At 32.4% G+C, this 23,137-nt stretch overlaps 4 protein-coding genes across 4 annotated transcripts; all 4 read left to right on the top strand.

The window, feature by feature from the left end:
• The first annotated feature begins 115 nt into the window (after positions 1–115).
• LOC105773954 (protein ROOT HAIR DEFECTIVE 3) lies at positions 116–8,641 on the top strand. The gene is made up of 23 exons (XM_052632249.1): positions 116–291; positions 818–967; positions 1,333–1,399; positions 1,481–1,583; positions 2,297–2,367; positions 2,479–2,542; positions 2,636–2,701; positions 2,871–2,918; positions 3,003–3,065; positions 3,182–3,238; positions 3,607–3,765; positions 3,847–3,915; positions 4,042–4,133; positions 4,556–4,634; positions 4,720–4,885; positions 5,185–5,309; positions 5,941–6,203; positions 6,290–6,386; positions 6,473–6,634; positions 6,893–6,997; positions 7,444–7,538; positions 7,640–7,736; positions 8,034–8,641. Exons 1-23 carry the CDS (start codon positions 288–290, stop codon positions 8,250–8,252), a joined length of 2,421 nt encoding a protein of 806 aa, XP_052488209.1. The 5' UTR covers positions 116–287; the 3' UTR covers positions 8,253–8,641.
• A 4,116-nt stretch (positions 8,642–12,757) lies between these two features.
• LOC105773955 (NDR1/HIN1-like protein 13) lies at positions 12,758–13,773 on the top strand. Its single transcript, XM_012596188.2, has one exon. The coding sequence runs from the start codon at positions 12,802–12,804 to the stop codon at positions 13,564–13,566; it is 765 nt and encodes a 254-aa protein (XP_012451642.1). The 5' UTR covers positions 12,758–12,801; the 3' UTR covers positions 13,567–13,773.
• A 2,793-nt stretch (positions 13,774–16,566) lies between these two features.
• On the top strand, positions 16,567–17,034 carry LOC105772161 (LOB domain-containing protein 22). Its single transcript, XM_012593473.1, has one exon. It carries the CDS (start codon positions 16,567–16,569, stop codon positions 17,032–17,034), a length of 468 nt encoding a protein of 155 aa, XP_012448927.1.
• A 1,711-nt stretch (positions 17,035–18,745) lies between these two features.
• LOC105772397 (LOB domain-containing protein 22) lies at positions 18,746–19,258 on the top strand. The gene has a single exon (XM_012593671.2). The coding sequence runs from the start codon at positions 18,746–18,748 to the stop codon at positions 19,256–19,258; it is 513 nt and encodes a 170-aa protein (XP_012449125.1).
• Positions 19,259–23,137: the final 3,879 nt, after the last annotated feature.

The following is a 23,137-nucleotide window of genomic DNA, read 5'->3' as shown; positions in this document are numbered from 1 at the left end:
GGAGGAAAATTACAGGTCCAAAGATTATTAGGATCCAAATTAAGTTTAATCGTTAATTAATGCTTAATTAGCCTCAAAAAATAATAATACTATTACAGGAGGCGGGAGCAGTCAACTGTTAACCCACTTTTAAAGGAAAATGAAAAACAAAAATGGAAATTCAGAAAAATGGAAGATAAAGAGGAGCTTCAAATTGATCCATTAATATCGATCAAAATTCTCTCTAGATGTCTTTCATTGAAATCGATCGCTTCAGCTTTTGAGCTATCAATTTCAAACAAGATTCAATGGGTAAACTTATCTCATTTTTCTCATAATTTTTAGGTTTTTTTAAAAAACAAATTTTGAATGATCCGTTTCTTCATTTCATTAGTTCATTGATTTTTGTGGTTTCTAATGTAACGCAAAGGAGAGCATTAAAGCATGAAACGACGGTTTTAAGGAGGGGGAGGATCGAGTTTTTTTCAAGTGGAAAAATGAAAATTGGATTTGAATTTGAATTTTACATTTTTAAGAGCTATCGGAGATGAATTTAATGTTTATTGCATGTTTGGATGCTGAGAAAGCTAAGGAAATGAAAAGGAAAAGGAAAAAAAAGAAGAAGAAGAGAAACTCGGATCTTTTTGTTCACTGAATTTCTCTATCGTAATCAATGAATGTAATGTATAAGCATTCTTCCAATATCATTTAGTTGATAAACTGATATGGAGAAATTAGGTTTAAAATTAACATGGAATCGGGCAGTTAGTGCTGTTTGTTATGGAAGCTTTTCTCTTCTTCTTTGACTTACACTTGCTGTGAACGTTTCGTTTCTCAGCGACGAGTGTGGAGTGTTCTTCAACGCAACTTATTGATGGAGATGGCTCATTCAATGTTACTGGAATCGAACAGTTAATCAAGGAAGTCAAACTTAATGAATGTGGCCTGTCCTATGCTGTGGTTTCCATCATGGGACCACAGAGCAGCGGTATGATTTGATATCTTCATGACTTCCTGCTTTATACTTGTGCTTTTCTTTGTTCCTAAGGTGTACATTAACCCATTCGCACTAAGCACTAAGCAGCTTTATTTATTAGTTGTATATTGAATTAGGTTTGTGGATTACAAATTTGAGTATATGATTAATTGGAAGTTCAGTCACAATAATTATTAACGATATTGTTGGATTACTTCTGTAGTTAGTTTTATATCCATCTTTGTTGTATTAATCTTTTGATTCAATTACACACATGAGAGATTCTACCCTTTTGGTGTTTTTATAAATTTTTGGTAGCCATGTAAGTTATGTTAATGCCATTTAAAGTTTCACTTTGTTTTAAATAATCTTGACAGGTAAAAGCACACTGTTAAATCATTTGTTTCATACCAATTTCAGAGAAATGGATGCATTTAAGGGAAGGTAACTTATTTTTCTGTAATAATGACACATTGCATTTGTTTCAATTGGCTCAAACAACTAATGGGATATGCTTCCTGTTAGGTCTCAAACCACGAAAGGTATATGGATGGCAAAATGTAATGGTATAGAGCCTTGCACTGTAGTAATGGATTTGGAGGGTACTGATGGAAGAGAACGTGGGGAGGTGCTATTGCTAACTTGTGTTCTATTTATTGACATATAGCGACCAAAAATTGAAACTACATTGTTTTTTATACCAAAAAGTTCGTTTTGTTCACTCTGTTGTTTGCCTTCCTTTCCCCTTGCTTTGATGGTAGTTTTTTTCGAGTACATCCTCTAAATAATTCTTAGAAGTTTCCAATGACTTGGTGATGCTAATGATTTCATTGTTGTAAGAATAGTTATAATCTTGAATGGATTTTTTGTTTTACTGGAGAGTAAAATCAAATTAAAGGTCAGTCATTATTTAATTTTTTATTTTAAGCTTTTAATTATGAATGTTACATACTTTTCTGTTACAAAAGTTGGACAAAACGTGGTATTTATTAAATATCAGATTGCCAGGGATATGGCTTAGTAGATTGTACGTGAAACTGAAGAACTGATCATGATCACATAATTACACTGGGATTTTTAGTTAAAAGAACCCTTACTGATTTTCGAATGTCTTAGAAGAGGTCTCACTGCCTTAATAACGTGAAATCTAGAGTGACGGATCAAGCTGAACTGAACCAATAGTTAGAATTCAGATCATAAAAGATGAAGAAGCGGATTATTCGTATCTAGTTTTGTTTGTTGAGCTTTATTTGATTTTCATTTGCTTTATGAAAAACTGTGAGAAAAAGAGATTTTTTTCATATGACTTATTTATTTGTTTATTGTTTTGCCTTATTCCAGGATGACACAGCATTTGAGAAACAAAGTGCACTTTTTGCACTGGCGGTTTCTGATATAGTACTCATAAACATGTAAGGTTTGACACCTACATGGTGCTTGATTCATTTAAGTTAATTTCCATCAGTAGTATGTGCAAGTGCAAGTGCAAGTGCAAGTAATATTCTTGAGAAACTTTCATTTAGGTGGTGTCATGATATAGGACGTGAGCAAGCTGCAAACAAGCCTCTTCTTAAGACTGTATTCCAGGTATTTTACGACCTTGCTTCCTTTCTAAGCATTGCCCTGAATTTCAAGTGGTTCTTTTTCTTCTTTTTATAATTTTGTTGCAACGGGTTGCAGGTAATGATGAGATTGTTTAGTCCCCGCAAAACAACATTGATGTTTGTCATCCGTGATAAAACAAGGGTGGGTACCTTTCTTCTATTATGGAGTATTTTGTGTTTTGAGAGCTATTTTTTTCCCATCTTTTCCCTTAAGGTTTCTTAGCATCTGAAATTTATATTGTCCTTATATCTCACTAAGGATTTCTAAATTCAAGCGAGTTTATAGTTACTCAAGCATTCCTTCTTTACAGACACCACTGGAAAATTTAGAACCTGTTCTGAGAGAAGACATTCAGAAGGTACAGATGTGGTGCTTATGCTTCCTTTCTTTTTTCATTAACTTCAATTATGCTTTCTTCTGACCGGTGTTTTCTGACATGCAGATATGGGACTCAGTTCCTAAGCCCGAAGCACATAAGGAAACTCCATTAAGTGAATTTTTCCATGTATGATAAATTTGGTTGTTATTTCAAGCAGCATATTCTAAATGTTAACATCTCTTTGGCATCTTTTCTGATGAGTATTGTTTCCAATGGTTGATGCAATTGTTGATATTGGCCAGGTTGAGGTTGTTGCACTTTCTAGTTATGAAGAAAAGGAAGAGCTATTTAAAGAGCAGGTACACGGTCTGTGTTTAAGTCACCCATAAGGACATTCAGCATAGCATGCAAATGGGACTTTCACACTATTTTCTGTTTAGAACTTTGTTTAAATGGAAAGAAAGAAGTTTAACATCTAGATTTGTGGAGGTCACCTTACTGATTGTTTGATGACTTAATCTTTTTTCTCAGTCATCTTGTTGCATTTCTTTTTGTCTCTCTTGTCTTGGTGGTAAGGTGCAGTTTACTTCTTCTGGAGATTGTTAAAATAAAAGATCTCTACTTAAAAAGTTTATAAATTTGTCTGTATCGTGGATGATGGTGCTGAAACTTTTGATTAATTGGCATGAAAATGGCAGTTTATCTGATTCTATTATTACTACTGAAGGTTTCTAATTTGAGACAACGGTTCTTCCACTCCATTGCGCCGGGGGGACTTGCTGGAGATAGGAGGGGAGTGGTACCTGCTTCAGGGTTCTCTTTTAGTGCACAAGAGATCTGGAAAGTCATTAAGGAGAATAAGGACCTTGACCTTCCAGCCCATAAAGTAACCTTTTGGACATTATTTTGACTGTAACTTTGTAAATCTTGTTGATTTTTCTGTTATCCATGTTTTATTTGCCTGTAGGTCATGGTGGCTACTGTACGTTGCGAAGAAATTGCCAATGAAAAGTACAGTTCTTTCACTGAATGTGAGGTATGTGGACATGTGATTTTGTCTCTATTCATAAATATATGCGTGCAGCCACTCACAGATCCACATTTGTTTGAGAGCTGGCTATTTTTTTAGAAACTGAAACCAAGCTATTATTTCATATAACAGAGTTGGTGTCAGTTAGAAGAAGCCTCAAGGTCTGATCTTGTTTCTGGCTTTGGGAAGAAGCTGAATTCACTTCTCCACACTTCTCTAACTAAGTAAGACTACTTTAATGAAATCTCGAGATAATTGTTTCAGTGTCAAGTTACAAATAGGCTAGCATCTATAAAGCATTTTGAAGAGCTACACTGACTTAGGCAAAAACCATTTGAACATTAAAGAAACTTTATAAGTGATTTATTCTATCAAAGTGACAGTATAGAACTCTGATACTAAAGGATAAATAAGAATGGCATCATAACTGATTGGCAACTTCATGACTTGTAAGTCATGACGATGCTAATGGCATATTGCTTCAGTGAATGGGTGGATGAAAATTATCTAAAGGCATAGCTTGGCCAAAAAAGAGTCAGTTCCGATGATCAAATTCAAGCTTGTTGGCTTTTCTGTGATTATTATCTGTGGTTTTACAACTACATCAGTGACATTGATTTATTTGTTCTTTTTGATCTGATTTTAGGTATGATTCAGAAGCCACATTTTTTGATGAAGGAGTGAGATCCTTAAAGCGAAAACAGCTTGAAGAAAAACTGCTCCAAGTAATGGCACTCAATTCTATTCTTCTCCAATTTTTGTTGTTATTTAAATTGTGTCAGCTCATTTTCCTTTTTTCTTCTGATTTAGCTTGCGCAACCAGCCCACCAAGCCATCCTAGGACATTTAAGGTCTGGAACTCTTGAAAAATTTAAGGAAGCATTTGAGAAGGCTTTGAATGGAGGGGAGAAGTTTTCTGTGGCTGCTCGTAACTGCACTGAATCTTACATGGCTCTGTTTGATGAGGGATATCAAGGTATGGTTGACCTTTATAAATCATTCTCATTACCATAAATCTAATTATAAAAGAAACTACAGAGCACAAGTTCAAGAGCTACAAAATGAACAAAAAATATTAATTAAAAAGGTTTATCAGGCAGTAAAGAAGTCATAGAAGGATTAAGAATAGCGAGTCTTAAACTCTTACTATGAGAAAAAGCTTCAAATCAGGGTTCACCTGTTAATAGGTGTGGTGCTAAAGTTGAGGCAGTGATGCCTTTTTTTCACTTGTTAAGGTAAAGTGACTTCTTTATGGAGTTTGACATCATTTTTCAGATGCTTTTGTTGAGCTAGCAAATTGGGATTCCTCTAAAGTCAGGGAAAAGCTACGTCGTGATATTGATGCACATGTTGCTTCTGTCCAAGCTGCTAAGCTTGCAGAGCTTACTTCATCATACGAGGTACGGAAACTTATCCGTTTGCCCTTGTGACCATTTATGTATTAAAGTGATGTGTCGTCATAATTATGAACAGTTTTCCTATTGTAACCTAACAAAATTTTAAAGTGGGAGTTTTTGTATCATTCTGTAGTTGTTTGGGTTGGTTTGCCAGGAGGCAAGTTAAACTGAAGTTGATGCTATGGTGTTATGACCTTTTTTCTAAAAATTTCAAATTGTTTCATGTTAAAACAGTTAATCTGTTTAAACTTCATTTTGTTCATAATTTTTGAAAATTTCACATTTCGAATTGTTGCATACAAAGTAAATTACTTGGAAATAATTGAGCTAAATTAACTAAGGTATCATGTTAAGCAGTTGGGTTATTGGAACTTTAATATATGAGCATCCAATCTACCATCTAGGTCTGAATAAGAAAGGCCCGGAATTTCTTGTGTAATTCTTTTGAAGACCATGAATTATCAAAGTTGGCATTGATGTGATTGTTCTTATTTTGTTTGTGATATATGTGGTTTATAGTTGAGGACTTCCATAACATTTCAAGAATTTCTCTTGGTGACATCCAACAGTACATGTTTATGACTGGTTAAATCACCACTCGGAATCATTCTGATAAGTTATGGTGCTTTTGCAGGTAAGGGTGAAAGAGGCATTATATGGACCTGTTGAATCACTATTTGATGGAGCTAATAATGAGACCTGGCTCTCAATAAGGAACCTTCTCCGGTGTGAAACTGAATCAGCTGTCCGTGGACTGTCCAGTGGCCTCTCTGGTTTTGACCTGGATGAAAATGCCAGGGGCAAGATGATAACGACTCTAGAGGATTACGCCAAAGGAGTTATTGAAACAAAAGCTAGAGAAGAAGCTGGAAGGGTAGTGGTCCGTATGAAGGACAGGTAATAACACTTTATGTTTTGAGTTGAAGTAGTTGATTTGCTAGATAATGTGACATTACGGAAACTGACCGGAAATTTGCATAAAGGTTTTCAAATTTGTTTGCTTATGATGCTGATTCAATGCCACGGGTTTGGACTGGGAAAGAAGATATTCGATTCATAACTAAAACAGCTCGTGTTGAAGTATGTTTATGTATTATGAGTTATTGGATTTTAAGAACAATGCTACATTCTCTTCTCTGCTAAACTTTCTTATTATCTGTTACCAGTGCTTGAAACTACTATCCGTTATGGCTGCAATCCGGTTGGATGATACTGCTGATAATATCGAGAAAATACTATTTACTGCCTTGTTGGATCCGAGCAGTAGTGCTGCTGCGATTAAGAGCAATAAAGCAGGTGATCCACTGGCCTCCAGCACTTGGGATCAGGTAAAGTCTTGTTCTTTCTGAGGACCTTCATGAAATTTATTTGTGTACAAACTGCTTGGTCATTGCATACTGTTTATTTAAATATGAAAAATTGCAGTTTTACGGGTTTGTCTGAGTGAATATTACTGTAAATACCAAATTTATAATGCTAAAGCAATTCATGGTCTTTACAATTTCAGTCTTTCTCTCTCACGCCGTATTGTCATTTATTTGAACAATCTGTCTTTTCTATCAATGTGTTAATCGTCATTGGTACAGATCCCTCCCGCCAAGACAATGATCACACCTGTCCAGTGCAAGACGCTGTGGCGACAATTTATGACTGAGACCGAGTACAGTGTCACTCAGGCCATTTCTGCTCAGGCATGAATTTTATAATTCTACATTAAAGATTTCGTTTTAATCCTTCCAAATATAATATTGATCTGATTGATCAGTGCATGATGAGAACTAAAATGTTAGACATCAAATTTAATTCTAATGCTGCATTGGTAATAATCAATGTCTTAAGAAGTGCTAAAATAATCCCAGTACTCATATCTGGATATATGTCAAGTTCTACGTTACTTGAACCTAAGTGTGAGTCAGGGATACAGGTTTGTATCTGATATGGGATATTGTCAACTTTTTCTAAGTCTTTCAATGTATGTTATTACATACGTGAGACACGAGTGTTGGGCATGGGCACTTTAAGGAAAATGATCAACTTGAATTTAAAATCGAATTTTGCTCTAGGTAGACTTGATATTGCCAGTACATCCATTTTTTTGTTCTCAGGTGATGCCTGATTTGTTTTCTTCTACTTTCAGGAAGCCAACAGGCGTAGCAACAACTGGTTGCCACCTCCATGGGCAATTGTTGCCTTGCTGATCTTGGGATTTAACGAATTTATGACTGTTCTAAGGTGAGTACTGCACTCGTGGCTTTGAATATACTTTCGTCGCGATCCGATAATATTATCCTTGTTTGTTGCTTGTGTTTACTCGCAAATATTCTTCATTGCAGAAATCCTTTATATCTGGGTCTCATCTTTGTGGGTTACCTAGTAATAAAGGCTGCATGGGTGCAGCTCGACATTCCAGGTCAATTCCGTTACGGCGTTGTGAGTTTTTGACCTAGTATCTTTTCGTCCCTTATTTATTTCTAAACATGCTTATAATATATGTCAGCTAATAACTGTTAGTGACCGAAACAGTTAAAACTTTTCGGTTTATAAACTAGTTATTCAATAGCATATTGCTCGGAAAGATTTGCTTCTTTCTGTTTTACTATCTTTTTAAAAGTATTCCGTTGGTCTCGATTTTGCAGCTCCTAAATGTTAATAGCATAAATGATGTATCAGAATCGAAATTTACTTGTTGGACTGCATTTTATAGTATGACCTTCTCAATGCTTGCAGCTTGCGGGGCTTCTGTCCATATCTACCAAATTAATTCCCACCATCATGAACATTCTCCGAAAATTATCCGAGCCAGCTCCCGTGGCCACCACCGGAGCTAACAACCCTCCAAGACACCTGACTGCAGCAACTAAAGCGCTCGAAAACGGAAGCACCAGGTCTTCAACTGCTTCATCAGGAAACAAGACTGAATACTCCGACCACAACAAAGAACAATAATTTATTAGACTAGAAACACGTTGTTCCGAGTTCCGAATATGCCGGTTTTGCTCTCACTTTCATGGCGGGCCTTTTGTTACTATGATCTTTTACGATACATGAAAATATATGAAGTCTCCCGAGAATGTTGAGAGTTTTAACACATCTTGAAAATGGCATATAATTTTTTATGCATAGTGCCGCAGTATTGCTTTAGTGCCCTCATTAAATAGGTACTTCTGGTCTCTCCTAAGTCTAGTTTCAATGGCCAAGTTATATAAGGATTTATATATATTTTTTCCTATGCTTAGTTTTTTTTACCCAATTTTTTATTTCATGATTCATTTTCAATTGTATGAGAATAGTATGAAGACAGTAAAATAGCGTAATTAATACGATTAATTATTTAATATGATATGTTTTTAGTTCTTATAAATTAATACTATATTATCTTATTTTGTGTTTAAATTGATACGTGTATATATATATGTAACGTATGCATCACATATATCGTTTGAAATTTAAGTGCTAAATATTAGTAGTATTAATATTAAAAAAAAATTCATTAATCGTATTGAGGATTGAGTCTTTTTGAAGAATCTTTGAAATATCGTTCGTCAGATAGTCAATCGTTCTCCCAACAATTAAAAGGTATGGTACCATGTTCCTCAAAAAGTGATTTATATGATATAGGTTAAGAGTTTGAATCCCATAAAGAGCGAGACACTCACGTTAGTTACTTTGGTGAGTTGCCGTACTCCTATAAACAAGACCTTCAAAAGCTTCAACAAAATGGAAGTTGCGAACAAGTGTCTTCCCATTGTGTAGATTAAAGAGGTTCACAAATTGAGCATGATTCGATTTTTTTTCTCAATTATTATTTCACTATTAGGAAATATTTCAAAAATAAATTTATATTTAATAATTTAAAATTATATTTAAAAAAAAATGTTTTTAAATTGAAATACTTTTGACTAAGACTCTATCATTAGACTTAGAGATGACAAAACTTGAATCATCAAGTGAATTTATTGGTTCGTTGTGAATGGAGCTGATTTGTGATTTTTTTTTTTATATTGTATATGAAACAGTTATGCTAATTGCTTATCCTGTCTCACCCCGTTCTCCTATATAAAATTATTATTTCCCCTTGTACATTTATAACTATAAAAAGAGTAAAAATATAAAAATATGTTTCAAAAACTCGTATATTTTATGTTTAATTCAATATTTACTTACCTTTAAAAACATTGAAAATATTAGAAATAATTAACAAGAATATAATTGAAATGGGACGATGTAAAGCGGGATTAAATGTATTTATCATTCAAAAGGATCATTATAGTTTTTAAAATTACACATCCATTATAAAGTGAAGCAAGTGATAGGGCAAAGCATGCCAACTCTGAAGTGGTAGTAGATTTGGCAACATCACCCTACTCCACTCCGCTCTATTGTTATCCCTAATTGGACTAGGCTAGTTTAGTATCCATTTTACGCATTTGTTGCTTAGTAATATTAATTATTATAAATTTCTCGAATAACTTACTTTTTATTACAATTTCTTTCATAAAAAATAGTGGTAAATGTACTTGAAAGGTCCCTCTATTATAGGAACTTAATCAAATTAGTCCCTCTAATATTACATGGATAAATTTAATCTCTATACTATTAAAAGGAATTGAATAAGACCAAATCGAAATAGATTTAATATTTCTTGTTTAAAAATATCATTCACTAGTTGACAATGTTAATACATTTAAAGTTTTTATAGTTTTGTAAAATGAAATCTTTTGTTTGAAATTGAACGCAATTGAAAAAACAATTTCAAGATATTTTTATACAATAAATGTTAACTATGTTGCAATTTGGACTTATTGGATTCATTTTAATAGTATAGGGACTAAATTGATCCATTTAATAATAGAAGGACCATTTTAATTCAATCCCTATAATACAGGGACCTTCCATGTACTTTAACCAAAAAAGTATAACCCTCATTCTAAATTAATCCCCAAACTTCAAAATATTCAAATTACACCCTAACTAGTAATGTTATATCAATCATGTCCTTTTGTTATTAAAATCAATTTAGTCGTCTAATGACACATCAAATTTTATGTAGCTTTTAAAATGAAAAATTCAAAGAAATAGCACGTAATCATATAAATTTTAAAAGTAAAAGTAAACGATTAAGCTTTTATAAAAGTTTTGAAAACTCAAAACTAATATTTTTAAAACATTCATTTTACAATATTCACTTTTCTTAAACTTTTAATTTAAATTATGTCACCTAAAATATAATATATCATTTAAATTAATGATTTTAATAACTAGAAGATCTATTGATATAACCTCAATAGTTTTGAGACGTGATTAGAATGATTTGAGATTTAGGGACCAATTTAGAATAAATGTCATAATTTGAGATATTTTGTGCAATTAACTAAATTAAGATGGAGATAACTTTTGGATTCGGGTAGAAAGTGGTAGTCAAATTTGTATTAAAAATAATAATGGATACATTTAAAATCACAATCACATGAATGTCTTAACAATAATTAGTATACAAATTAAAGCTAGGAGGCATTTATTATTGTTTTAATTTTTTTGGGTCTCCATAATCATTGGGTGAGGAATCAATTAGCTGTCAAATTGGGCAAAGATTCGGTAGGTTCCTTTCATTATATATATATATATATTTATTTATTTAGATGTGCTCATGGGCCGGGCAGCCCAGCCTGGCCCAACAGTCCGCCCAAAATTTGGGAAGATTCGAGTAAAAATATAGGCCCCAAATATGGGTTTGAGAAAAAAAAAGAGGCCCGTTTAGAAAAAGGGTCGAGCCTCGAGCACCACTTTTTTGCCCAAGCTCGACTCGACCCGAATATAATAAATATTTTTATTTTTTATTTTTTTAATTTTAAAATATTTTTAAAATCCTTTTTTATTTTTAAAATAAATTTTTAGTGTTTATTAAAAATGGGCCGGGCCGAGCTCGGGCTTAAGAATTTTTTTCTCGGGCCGAGCTTTGACAAAATTTCAGGCCCAAAATTCGGGTCGGGCCTGGGCCTTGGACGAGAGTTTATTTTTTCTGAGCCCGGCCCGGCCCATGAGCACCTTTATATATATTGAATCGAATCGATTTGATCGGTTTTAGTTTTATTATTGATTCGATTTATTATTTAAAAATTATTTTAATATACTTAATTTTAATTTGAGGTTAAATAAATCAATTTATGAATAAATTAAAGTTAATTTTACCCTAATTAATTATGGTTAAGGCATTATCAAATTTCTTGGACCGACCCCTTAATAGAGAGAATATGTCAAAATTAAATAAGGTACCATGGAAAACATCCATGTTTGTTGAGAAAATATTATGACTATAAATTAAATATTTATTTAAATTCAATATTTAATATTTGTTAAAAAATCAATATTTAATGGAATACTTCACTCATATATAATTTTAATTTCATTTTCAATTTCAAATTACTTCTTAATTACAAAACAATAATATTTGTGGTAGAGAAATATTTTGTATTATATATTCATATTCATATTATATAATATTTTATATTATATTGATATAATAATATGATTTATAACATTATTGATTCTATTTTTTTTACATTTTCTGAGAGTTTAAAATATAAATATTAATATGTGTTTGAATAAAGTAAATCAAACCAATACAAAGCACGAACGAATAAAGAATTAAAATATAGTTAGACAAAATCCACACATAACAACTACACATGATGAAATTTGGAACTTTTTCAACTTAATCCTTAATATTTTTTTGTCCCTATTAATCTTAGAATGTAACAATTTTTTCACTTTGGTCCTTAAACTTTAATTGAATTTCTTTAAAAAAGTATATAAAATATAAAAAATAGAAAACAAAATATAAAATTATATGTTTTAGAAAATTTTGGTAATGATGCGGCGAAGTCTGAGAGTATTACATTATCATGCTTCAATTAGAATCCAAGATTTAAGGACTAAATTAAAATTTAGGGACTAAATTAAAGAAAATTAACAAATTTAGGGACCAAAATTAACAAATTTGTGTAAGATATAATATTTTCTTTCTTTTTCCGAAAATATTCCTCCTTTAAGTTGGTCAAAGTATCTTAGTTAGATTACATTTTAGTCCGTATAAAATAGAAATTAATTTTTATACATTAAGTAAAAGTTGATTTTATACGTAAATATGAGATAGAAGGTATTATTTTATTAGCTACACTAATTTTTAACAATACAAAAAAATTATTTTTAATATAAAAATTAATTTATTTTTTAATTTAATGTATAAAAACCGATTTACTCGTTTTTTAATACAAGGAGCAAAATGTAATCTAATTGCTAGTACAAGAACCTCCATAGTAATTTTACCGGGTTACCTTTAAAACAATCCCCACCTTCAATATCCTAGTCGCGTTCAAACTTACGTGCATTCCACTTTACATAAACTAAACAAAATTAAAAAGAAAAAGGAAGAAGCCAAGTATAAAGACATCAGTGACAGAGTATTTTCCCTTTGAATCCCCAAAGCAAAAACACCATGAAAGACACTGTTTTCCCTTCATCCAGACAAGCCACAAACGGCGCCGCCGCCGCCGCCAAACCTTCCTTTCCCGCCACCAAATCTCAACTCTACGGAGCCACCCGCCCTCTCTACCGTCCACAACCAAAGCCTCACCGTTACCGCCGCTCCTGCTGCTGTTCATGTTGCATTTGGACCACCGTCACCATCCTCATCCTCCTCCTCCTCGCCGGCGTATCAGCCGCCATATTAACCCTTATTTACAGCCCCCACCGCCCCACTTTCACAGTCTCCTCCCTCAAAGTCTCCACCCTTAAAATCACGTCATCTTCCAAGCTCATCACCAACATCACTCTCAACGTCAACGCCAAAAACCCTAATAAAGAACTCATCTATATTTACGACCCTATCGCCATATCTCTCACAACCAAAAACGACGCCGTTATGGCGAACGGCTCGTTTGGTCCCTTCGTGCATGGTACTAAAAACAATACCCTTTTGAAAGCCACCATTAGTGGTGGAAGCCAAGAGCTGGATGACTCGTCGGCCGGCGAGTTAAGGGTTGCCTTGAAGAACAAGAAAGGGTTGCCATTGAAGATGAAGCTTGATACTAAAGTGAAAGCTAAAATTGGGGGTTTAAAAACACCAAAGGTTGGGATTAGGGTCATTTGTGAAGGGATTAAAGTAACTGTTCCAAACGGAAAATCCCCATCAAAGGCTTCAATTTCTAATGCAAAATGCAAAGTTGATTTGAGGGTTAAGGTCTGGAGATGGACTTTTTGATGAGAATTGAGGAAGTGAAATTGAGAAATAGAAAAAAAAATGTTTACTTTATTTTATTTTATTTCATTTTTTTCGCTTTTTTTAATTATTTTTTGGTCAACAATATCTTTTGTAAATTTGGTGATTGTTTGTAATAACAGGATAGGGGGATTTGGTGTATTTTCTTTTAATTTGGAATTTAATTTAATTAATTTAATTTAATAGTTATTTAGGTAAAAGAGAGATGTGTGATTCACCTTATCCGATTGAAGCACACAAGAGAAAAGAAAACTCTAACACAGTAGACTACTATCTGGTCCTGGCAAACTCACAACCGCAACCGGTGGAGTGTCCGAAATCACTAGTCTATTTAGTTGACCTGAACCAATCCTGGACATATGTAGTCTGCAACTGTCGACCATTATGTCTCAGGCGGACACTCCATTCCCGTCCACCGCATTATTCACAGCTCATTCCTCTCGCCATAACAATCTCGAATAAGCTCAACAAGCAAACCATTATCGCTTTCCACCTCAAACCCTTCGTCCCATGCGAACCGCATCCCCTCGTACAAGGCTTTGGCCTCTACTTGGAAGATGGGAGTGGCACCGACATCCATCGTGAAGCCTACAACCCAATCCCCGCCACAATCGCGAATGACACCACCGATGCTTGCCTTATTCCCACAACTTGACAGAAAGCCACTCGTATTAACCTTCACCCACCACAACCGCGAATGACACCGCCGATTTAAGAGATAAATTATCTTCTCACAAAATTCTATCATGCAAAATGACGTGCAGGGTTGTTAAAGAGCCAAGTTGTTTTCTAAGTAAAGCCTGTTATGTTTTGTCTTTGACCCAATTTCTTTTTCTTTCCTAAAGAGAAAGGAAATACTAAAAAAAAAAGAAATTCTTTATATAAATCTATATATTATAAATATTAGGAGACTTCTTTTTCTTTTTACATAATATAGGTGATTTTTAGTGGTTGTCATGTCATGTCATACTCCAAATATGAAGAGTTTTGACTACATTGAAATTAAGACAAAAAATTAATGCATTATTCTATTAAATAAATAAACTACTAAACATTGAATAGGATAATGAGTAGGTGAAAGTTGGCAAAACATATAATAGTAATGGTGTTTTAAGGTATTTTTAATACATTAATAAATATATTATATAGTTTTTTAAACATTATTGTATCATGATATTATATTGGTGTAAATAAAAATGTGAAATTAATTGCTTTGTCACTTGTGGAGTGGTTGGTCGACCTAAGCACTTAGGATGGCAGCTTAATTATATAGTCTCAGTCAAATCATAAATATTAAAAAAACCCTAAAAATTAAAGTGATAGTTGTTAAAAGTTTATTAAAATGATGAGTTGGTACTTATCCCAAAAAAAATTTTCTAATTGTAGAAAATCTTGCCAAGAGACCATGATGGTGCATGGTTAGAGAATTCTCCATACACAACGTTGTAGGCTGAGGTTCATGTTACTCAGCCGAATGTGTTGTTCAATCAGATTTCCTTTTAGCTATTAAGAAAATCACTGGTGCTCTTAATCAGTTGATGTCAATGTTGTCTTTATGTAAGATCGTCTACATTTTCCAAGAGAGACAAACTGTTATTCTGATTTCCTTACTGCTTGGAGACATGAGTCTACAATAAAAAACATTGAGATCCCTCCTCTTACTCTCATGAAGACCAAGAGCTTATCGTCTGTAAGCGATTAACCACTCATTTTCTCAAAAGAAAAAGATAGATATATATGTATATATAATATGAAATGAAAAGAGATAGATTAAAATCTCACAATCAATCTATTCAAGGGAAGAATCTATGTTATGAACAGATCTTGAGAAAGCAAGGACATCATTAGGGTTTTGAGCTACATCACCTTGAGCAACAGTTACATTAATCACCAATTTAGCCATTGGATCCATACCTACCGTCTTTGTTGTTGTTGTTGTTCTTTCAGTTTCTTCCTTTTTCCTTCCCTTTCTCGCTTCTTCTTCTTCTTCTCCATCTTTGAATGTTCTCTCTTTGTTATTATTGCCCTCCATCGTCTCTTTGTTTTGTGTAGCTAATTGTAGAGATGTATGATACACTTATATGATAGGGCAATCAGTATTTGTTAAATTAACATAATAAACGTGTCCCCTTTCTTTCATGCAATCGACTTGGAAGTTACACGTAAATGCACCGCTAAAATAAGGCTTGCCAAGTGGCGCTTCGTTGTTTTAATTGAAAAAGGGTTAGATTATTTTTGGGTCTTGTAACTTTTTTGACCTTGAGTTGTTTTTTTTTTTTAATTAAGATATGAACTTGATCATTCTTCTCACGTTAAACTTAAATAATTTCACTCGATTTGTCTCGAACTAAATTTCATTTCATTTTATTCGAAAAAATTCAAATCGAGTTAGCATGATAAAATGAGACTCGTCAACTTAGCTAATTCAATTTTTTCACTTAATTCGATTCGATTAAACGTTTACCCCTAACTATAAACACGAAGAAGCCATAAATTTTTTTTTAGAGGCTACATTTTAGTTGCATGTTTTTATGAAAGCTAAAATATAATTTCAAAATTTTAATAATCTATATATTTATAATTTTAAAGGATTAAATTAAAATTTTATAGTTTTAAAACTCTAAATGATTAGATTTATGGAGAAATTTTAGGAAATTAATTTGTTAAACTCTTATTTGACCCATTCTTGAACAATAAAAATAGGATTCAAACCCTAAAATAGACAAATCAATTTAATGAAATTTGTTAAATCGAATAAACTCAATAACTTATTTTTCGTATTCTATAAGCTCATTAAAAGAATAGATACTCACTAATTTCGACTTTTTTTCATTGTTGTTTGACCCTTTCTTCTCTTATAAAATCAGTCTATCTCATCCTTTTTTATTTTTTTCTTTTATTTTCCATTTTCTCCACAAGAAAAAAAATTCTCCCCTAAAGCTACCTTGCTACGAGACCGCCTCGGGGCCGAAACCATAAACTATGAGTATTTCAACAAGCGGCAATACCACCGTCGCGACAGAAGATTGCTTGGCGTGTAAATACCAACGTCGGAGGTGCCCTGCCGATTGCTCTTTTGCCCCGAATTTCCCCCACGATCGCGAACAACAGTTCAAGAACATGCATAAATTGTTTGGGATGGCCAATGTTATAAAGCTCATTAGAACCCTAAAAGATCCTTCGAAGAAAGACATTGCGATGCGAACGATCGTCGTTGAATCGGATATGCGAGCTAGAGACCCCGTCGGTGGCTGTTATCGGATCATTCAAGAGCTTCAACATCAAATAGAGTGTAAGGAAGCCCAGCTCGACAAGATTTATTATACCATCGCTAATTGTAGAGCCCAAAATGCACATTGTTTGCAACTGCAAACGCAAAAGATAGACGATGGTGATCATTGCCAAATGATGCACAAGCTGCCACTGATCGGGTTTGAAACTGAAAAATGAGCTAATTTGTCTATTAAATCAGATGATAATATAGGGGAAAAATAAATGTGGGGAATCAAGTTTTGATACCTTTAGTTTGTTTCTTGTAATTAATTTAGGATTATTTGGAACAACAGCAGAATCGTGCAACCGTTGGCCCTTGGCTCGAAATTACGTAATACTATATAGTCATGTCGTAGGTGCAATTATTGGCCTGTGGCTTAAAATTACGCAATAGTAGAATCGTGTTAGCCTATGACTCGAAATTACACAATAGTAGAATTGTGTCATAGGTGCAATCGTTGGTCGATGGCCTAGAATTACACCATAAAAGAATCATGCAACTAGCAAAAGTTATCAAATAAAAAAACTAATATAAATGGCAACATAAAGATTCGCATGTACATAAGCATTAAACTTACCATTTTGACAAACATGTAAAATTACAAATATAATATATGCATAGACGACACCCTCATTTGCTTTAATCTCAAGAAGGATATATATAGGGGTATTTGGTGAACCCACATTATAACCAAAATATTATGTATAATAAATTTGTAGTTTGTAGTCAATTATAACTACGGAGATTAAAACTTGATTCGACTTAATTTTTTTTAATTTGAGCTAATTGAATTGAATTATTCAATTTTTTTAAGTCAACTCGAATAAGTATTTTTATTTTTTGAGCTCGAGTAGAGTTAAATTTTACAATTCAAATAACTCGAATAACATATTAATGTAAATACCCTTTGGTCCCTATAAATATCGAAAATGTGCAAATTGATCTTTTCAACAAAAATTACAAAAGAAATTTAAAATAATTTTCAAAATTTTAAAATATTTATAAGAATTCCAAAATTTTATAAATTGTTCTAAAAATTATAATTATTTTAAAAAAAGAAGAAGAAGAGAATTCTAAAAATAATATATAAAAAAGTTAAAAAGTTTCCAAAATAATAATTTTGAGGACCTAAATTCTTGATTCAAGTTTATCATACTAGAGTATCAATATATATGGTTTCAAATTTCTATGCTCTAATATGAAATTAGTTATATTGTAACAAGATTTTAATTTTACATGCTTGTTTCTAATTACATTTAACTTAAACAATTTCATTCGATTCGTCTCGAATTGAATTTTATTTCACTCAACGTGTTTAAAAAAAAATTCAAATCGAGTTAACATGATAAAATGAGACTCATCAGCTTGACTAACTCAAATTTTTTTCACTTAATTCGATTCGATCAAACGCTCACCCTTAATTATAAACACAACGAAGCCATAAAAAAATTTTTGGAGGCTACGTTTTAGTTACATATTTTTATGAAAGCTAAAATGCAATTTCACAATTGATAGTTTATATGTTTATAATTTTTAAAGAATTAAATTAAAAATTTATAATTTTAAAAGTCTAAATAATTGGATTTATGGAGAAATCTTAAGGAAATTAATTTGTTAAACTCTAATTTGACCCATTCTTGAGCAATAAAAATAGGATAAAAAATTAATTTATTTTAAGCTATTTATTTCAAACCCCCAAAAATAGACAAATTAACAGAAATTTGTTAAGCTTCATTGTTCTTTGACCCTTTCTTCTCTTATAAAATCAGTCTATCTCATCCTTTTGTATATTTTTCCTTTTATTTCCCATTTTCTCCACAAGAAAAAAAATTTCTCCCCCAGAGCCACCTTGCTAAGATACCGCCTCCGGTGCGAAACCGAAAAAATATGAGTATTCCAACAAGCGGCAATACCGCCATCGTGACAGAAGATTGCTTGGCGTGTAAATACCAACGTCGGAGGTGCCCTGCCTATTGCCCTTTTGCCCCGTATTTCCCCCACGGTCACGAACAACAGTTAAAGAACATGCATAAATTGTTTGGGTCTGGGATGGTCAATGTTATAAAGCTTGTTAGAACCATAGAAGATCCTTCGAAGAAAGACATTGCGATACGAACGATCATGGTTCAGTCGGATATGCGAGCTAAAGACCCCGTCGGCGGCTGTTATCGGGTCATTCAAGAGCTTCAACATCAAATAGAGTGTACGCAAGCCGAGCTCGACCAGATTTATTATACCATCGCTATTTGTAGAACCCAAAATGCGCATCGTTTGCAAATGCAAAAGATAGATGATGGTGATCGTTGCCAAATGATGAACAAGTTGCCACTGATCGGGTTTGAAACTGAAAAATTAGCTAATTTGTCTATTAAATCAGATGATAATATAGGAGAAAAATAAATGTGGGGAATCAAGTTTTGATACCTTTAGTTTGTTTCTTGTAATTAATTTAGGATTATTTGAAATAAATTTTTTTTTTGTTTTGGAAGTTAAATTTAATTAGGTGACTTAACCGTTGTTAAATTTACACATTCGACACTCAATTTCAAAAGGTCTTGGTAACGGATGTCATATTGTGGTGGACGGGTGAATTTATAATTTGGTCATTTATAAGTTTAGTCACCATATTATTAGTAAGTTTACAAGCTTAGACTTTGGTCACTCAATATATATGCATCATTACTTCCCAACTTGATAATCCAAACACTATCAACAACTCAAGCCTCAAGCTCTAGCAAAACCATTGTCAACCTTGTGTCTAATTACCTCTGACCCTATCAATGCAACAACCCTTCATTCTTAACCCACTCACCATTTTCCCTTAGGTCAAAATTGTAACCTAAAAAATCCACAATCAACCTATTAACACACACCTCAAACAAGCGACTAAGAAAATATCACGACAACCACAATGAAAGCAAACAAAAAAAAAAAAGAAAGTCTCCTCTTTCGGCAAGCCCCAAATAGTAGCAAAACAAAAGAATTAATTGGAGAGTTCCAAACAACTCAGGCGGCCATTCAATGACGGTGTACGAATGCCAGTGACCAACTTGTAACTTTTGAATATTTTAATGATTAACTTGTAACTTTTTAAAATTAAGTGACTACAATGTAAACTTGCTAATAGTTGAATGACCTTAGATATAGTTTACCCAAAATAATTAACTAATTATACCAATAATTCCAATTCAAATCAATCATTATAAGTATTGAACTGAATAATTTAACTGAAGTCTAACTAACTAACTAAGTAACTAGTTAACCCACGTATATTTTTCACAAGTTGAGACTCAAACCTAAATGTTCAAAATCTCAAGTCTTTGTCAACACAACCAAGAAGTTGTTCAATATGCATGCAAAATAGAATTGATTTTATCTTAGGATTAGATATATATAAATTTGGGCTACTCTTGTTAGTTGGGCGTATCAAGTTGGTTTTGGATCATTTTGATTTGTGCTAGTTTAGAGTTTAGATTTAGGTAATTTCGGTTTACTTGTTCAAATTATTTTAAGTTGAGTGAATTTGATCAAGTTAATTCGGATTCATATCCGGATTAATGACTTTTTATAGCCAAATCCAGTTGGATCAAGTTTATCATGTTGGGTTTCCAATTCATAGAATAGACAAGTCTAATTTGGACGCATTGTGATAATATAAATACGATAAAAGAATAATAATTAAAATAAGGCATATTGAAAAATAATATGAATATGATATAAATATGTACAAATGTGTTACCCCAAACATTTGCTAATTACCATAGTGAAAGAGTGATAAGGGAGTGGACACTCCATCACAACGAAAATAGTAAACAAATCAGAATAGGAGGAGTTGTTTATGCAATTTGGTTTCCCTGCGTATATAGAGTCTTGTTCAGTGAGAAATATCCACTCTGCTTACAATTACAACAACTGATTCTAACCTATCACACCCTGTGATAATTTTTCTTACTTTTGTAATTTGAAAATCCGATACCCTAACCTCTAAATTCACCCCTTGTGAAGCAAGTAAAACTGCAACACATGTTTTACTATCAAAATACACTCATACAATAATATTCCTCACAATAATAGATTAAGTGTTTAATTTTCTCTGTACATTAACTTATACAAATCTCTCAATTATATAAAGTATTTTGAGACTTACTTACATAAGAAAATCTATCACAATCCCACTAAAACAACAATAAGATCAATTGGATGCAATATAATAATGAGTAATGTAAATATGGACTCTTGGCAACTAATCAATTTAGAGTTTCAATCCAGTCCAATATCCACAATCCAAGGGATTAGATGGGGCGATCTGATTCGATTCAATATCCAAAATATATTACCCCATGCGATATGATCTTCATTGATAGGCTAGATATCATTTATATACTCAGTCAAGCCCATAAATACAGTTAAATAAATTCAAATCTGAAAATGTATTTTAGTGGCCAAGGAGGGAAATTTTCAACAAAATGTATTAAAAATTATATAATTTGAATGATTAAGGCGTTTAAGCCTAAAAATAATTAATGTGTTAGAATTTATATAAATATATAATAGATTAAACATAGTTATAAAATACACGTATTTCAATTGAATAATTATGATACTCGGATTATAGTGTGAGTGTCGATTAAGGTATGTGTTTAATATGGTTGGGTTTATTATTTTTTTATGTATTTGGAGGATCCTTAAATAATTTTATCCCTAAACCTATGTTAAAATACGAGTCGAAATATGAAAAATATTTCAAGTAAAATCTAGAGGAAATTATAAGATTTTACCGTCCTTCAAACGTTTAATTAAAATTTTGAAATTTTGAAAATTTTAATGAGAAATTCCAAAGATAAAATGGAGGACTTAATTAAAATTTTTAAAATTTTGAGAAACTTAATGAAAATTTTCCAAAATTAGTGAGCCAAAACTATCCTTTTAACTTTACACCTTCTAGTTTAATTTATTCGAGAAGATAATATGATTAATTTATGTTGCTAATAAAAAAAATTCGAAAAGAAAACCTCAATTAAGTTCATTATTTACTCGAATTCAGTTTGTTTAATAATCAAAACTGGTCGAGTTTGAACTTAATTTAACAACGATCTAATTCAGTTTTAAAGTAAAAAAAATTCGAATCAAGTCAAAATAACTTATAAATCGAGACGTTGACTATCCAAACCAAACTTAGGCTCGATTCCAGAAAATGCTCAACCCCAAATAGTTTGCTTAAACCACTCAAACCAAAACCGATCAAATTAAATGGGTCAATTTAGTTGGTTTAAACCGATAAATGCTCTCTTTTAGGATCATAGACTTATCTTAAGAATACGGTGTCGTTTTTTGGCTACTCCGTCACTAATTGTTTTCCCTTTGGCGGCGCACGACTATAGCGAGGAATATACGGGTCGTCGCTAATCATAATAAAACCTTTGACCATTTATTTTTCTTCAATAAAATTCGGCTTCTAATGGTAAAGAATATTACAAACGTGTTGTGTATAATAAGTAGCAACCCTAATTTGTAGCTCTCCACCAGAGGATAAAAAGGAAGCAAATATATATATATATATATATATATATTGAAGATTTTTTTATTATTATTAACGAAATTTACTTACATTTTCTTTTTATTTAGCTTACGATAGTGGCAAAAAGGACTAAATCGAAAAGATTTCATCTTCAAGTTTTTAAGGTTTGATTTCTTCAATCTCTTATCCGTTATATGATCTAAGATTATGTTGAAAATTTTGTGGAAATGGGTACTAACCTAGAATTTTTGAGTTTAAGATTTTGGTTGAAATTATGGGGGAAAAGGATACATCGCTTAAAGGACAAGATTTAGCTCGTGTTTGATTTATATCTGAGTATGAGCATACGGAGATATACAATCTTTGAAAGATTTTCAAATACATAAAAATACTTTAAATACTTAACATACTTATGTACTGTATATATTTCATATTTGATTCTCGTACTCGAACTCGAATAACCCTAGATAATAGCTTATACTTAAGTTAAAACAATGTTGTGAAGAGTTAAAATGAAGGATTTCATCGAGACAAAAGTTTCATAGGTAGATATGGATGAATTTTCAATGTTCGGTTTTGTCTAAAAAAAAGGGGCGGAGTTAGGAATTTTACATGCGGGTTGAGATGAAATTATAAATTTCTGGACAGGTCAAAGCTATAAACTATGAAAGGGCCAAAGTTAAAAAGAATTAAATTGCATTATTAATTTTTTGGAGAGGCCATAAACAGAATTTATTTTTCATTCAATTAAGAAGTAAAGA

The sequence above is a fragment of the Gossypium raimondii genome, chromosome 6, assembly GCF_025698545.1.
Source record: "Gossypium raimondii isolate GPD5lz chromosome 6, ASM2569854v1, whole genome shotgun sequence".
Taxonomy (NCBI): domain Eukaryota; kingdom Viridiplantae; phylum Streptophyta; class Magnoliopsida; order Malvales; family Malvaceae; genus Gossypium; species Gossypium raimondii.
This window is presented reverse-complemented; position numbering and strand designations above follow the sequence as displayed.

What these genes read in the sequence shown, in the direction of transcription:
- LOC105773955 (XM_012596188.2), top strand. Translation starts at nt 12,802, where the DNA reads ATGAAAGACACTGTTTTCCCTTCATCCAGACAAGCCACAAACGGCGCC.
- LOC105772161 (XM_012593473.1), top strand. Translation starts at nt 16,567, where the DNA reads ATGAGTATTTCAACAAGCGGCAATACCACCGTCGCGACAGAAGATTGC.
- LOC105772397 (XM_012593671.2), top strand. Translation starts at nt 18,746, where the DNA reads ATGAGTATTCCAACAAGCGGCAATACCGCCATCGTGACAGAAGATTGC.
- LOC105773954 (XM_052632249.1), top strand. An exon ending in AAGAGCTATTTAAAGAGCAG is followed by an intron (nt 3,239 to 3,606) that starts GTACACGGTCTG and finishes TTACTACTGAAG; the next exon opens with GTTTCTAATTTGAGACAACG. An exon ending in GTGGTCCGTATGAAGGACAG is followed by an intron (nt 6,204 to 6,289) that starts GTAATAACACTT and finishes ATTTGCATAAAG; the next exon opens with GTTTTCAAATTTGTTTGCTT.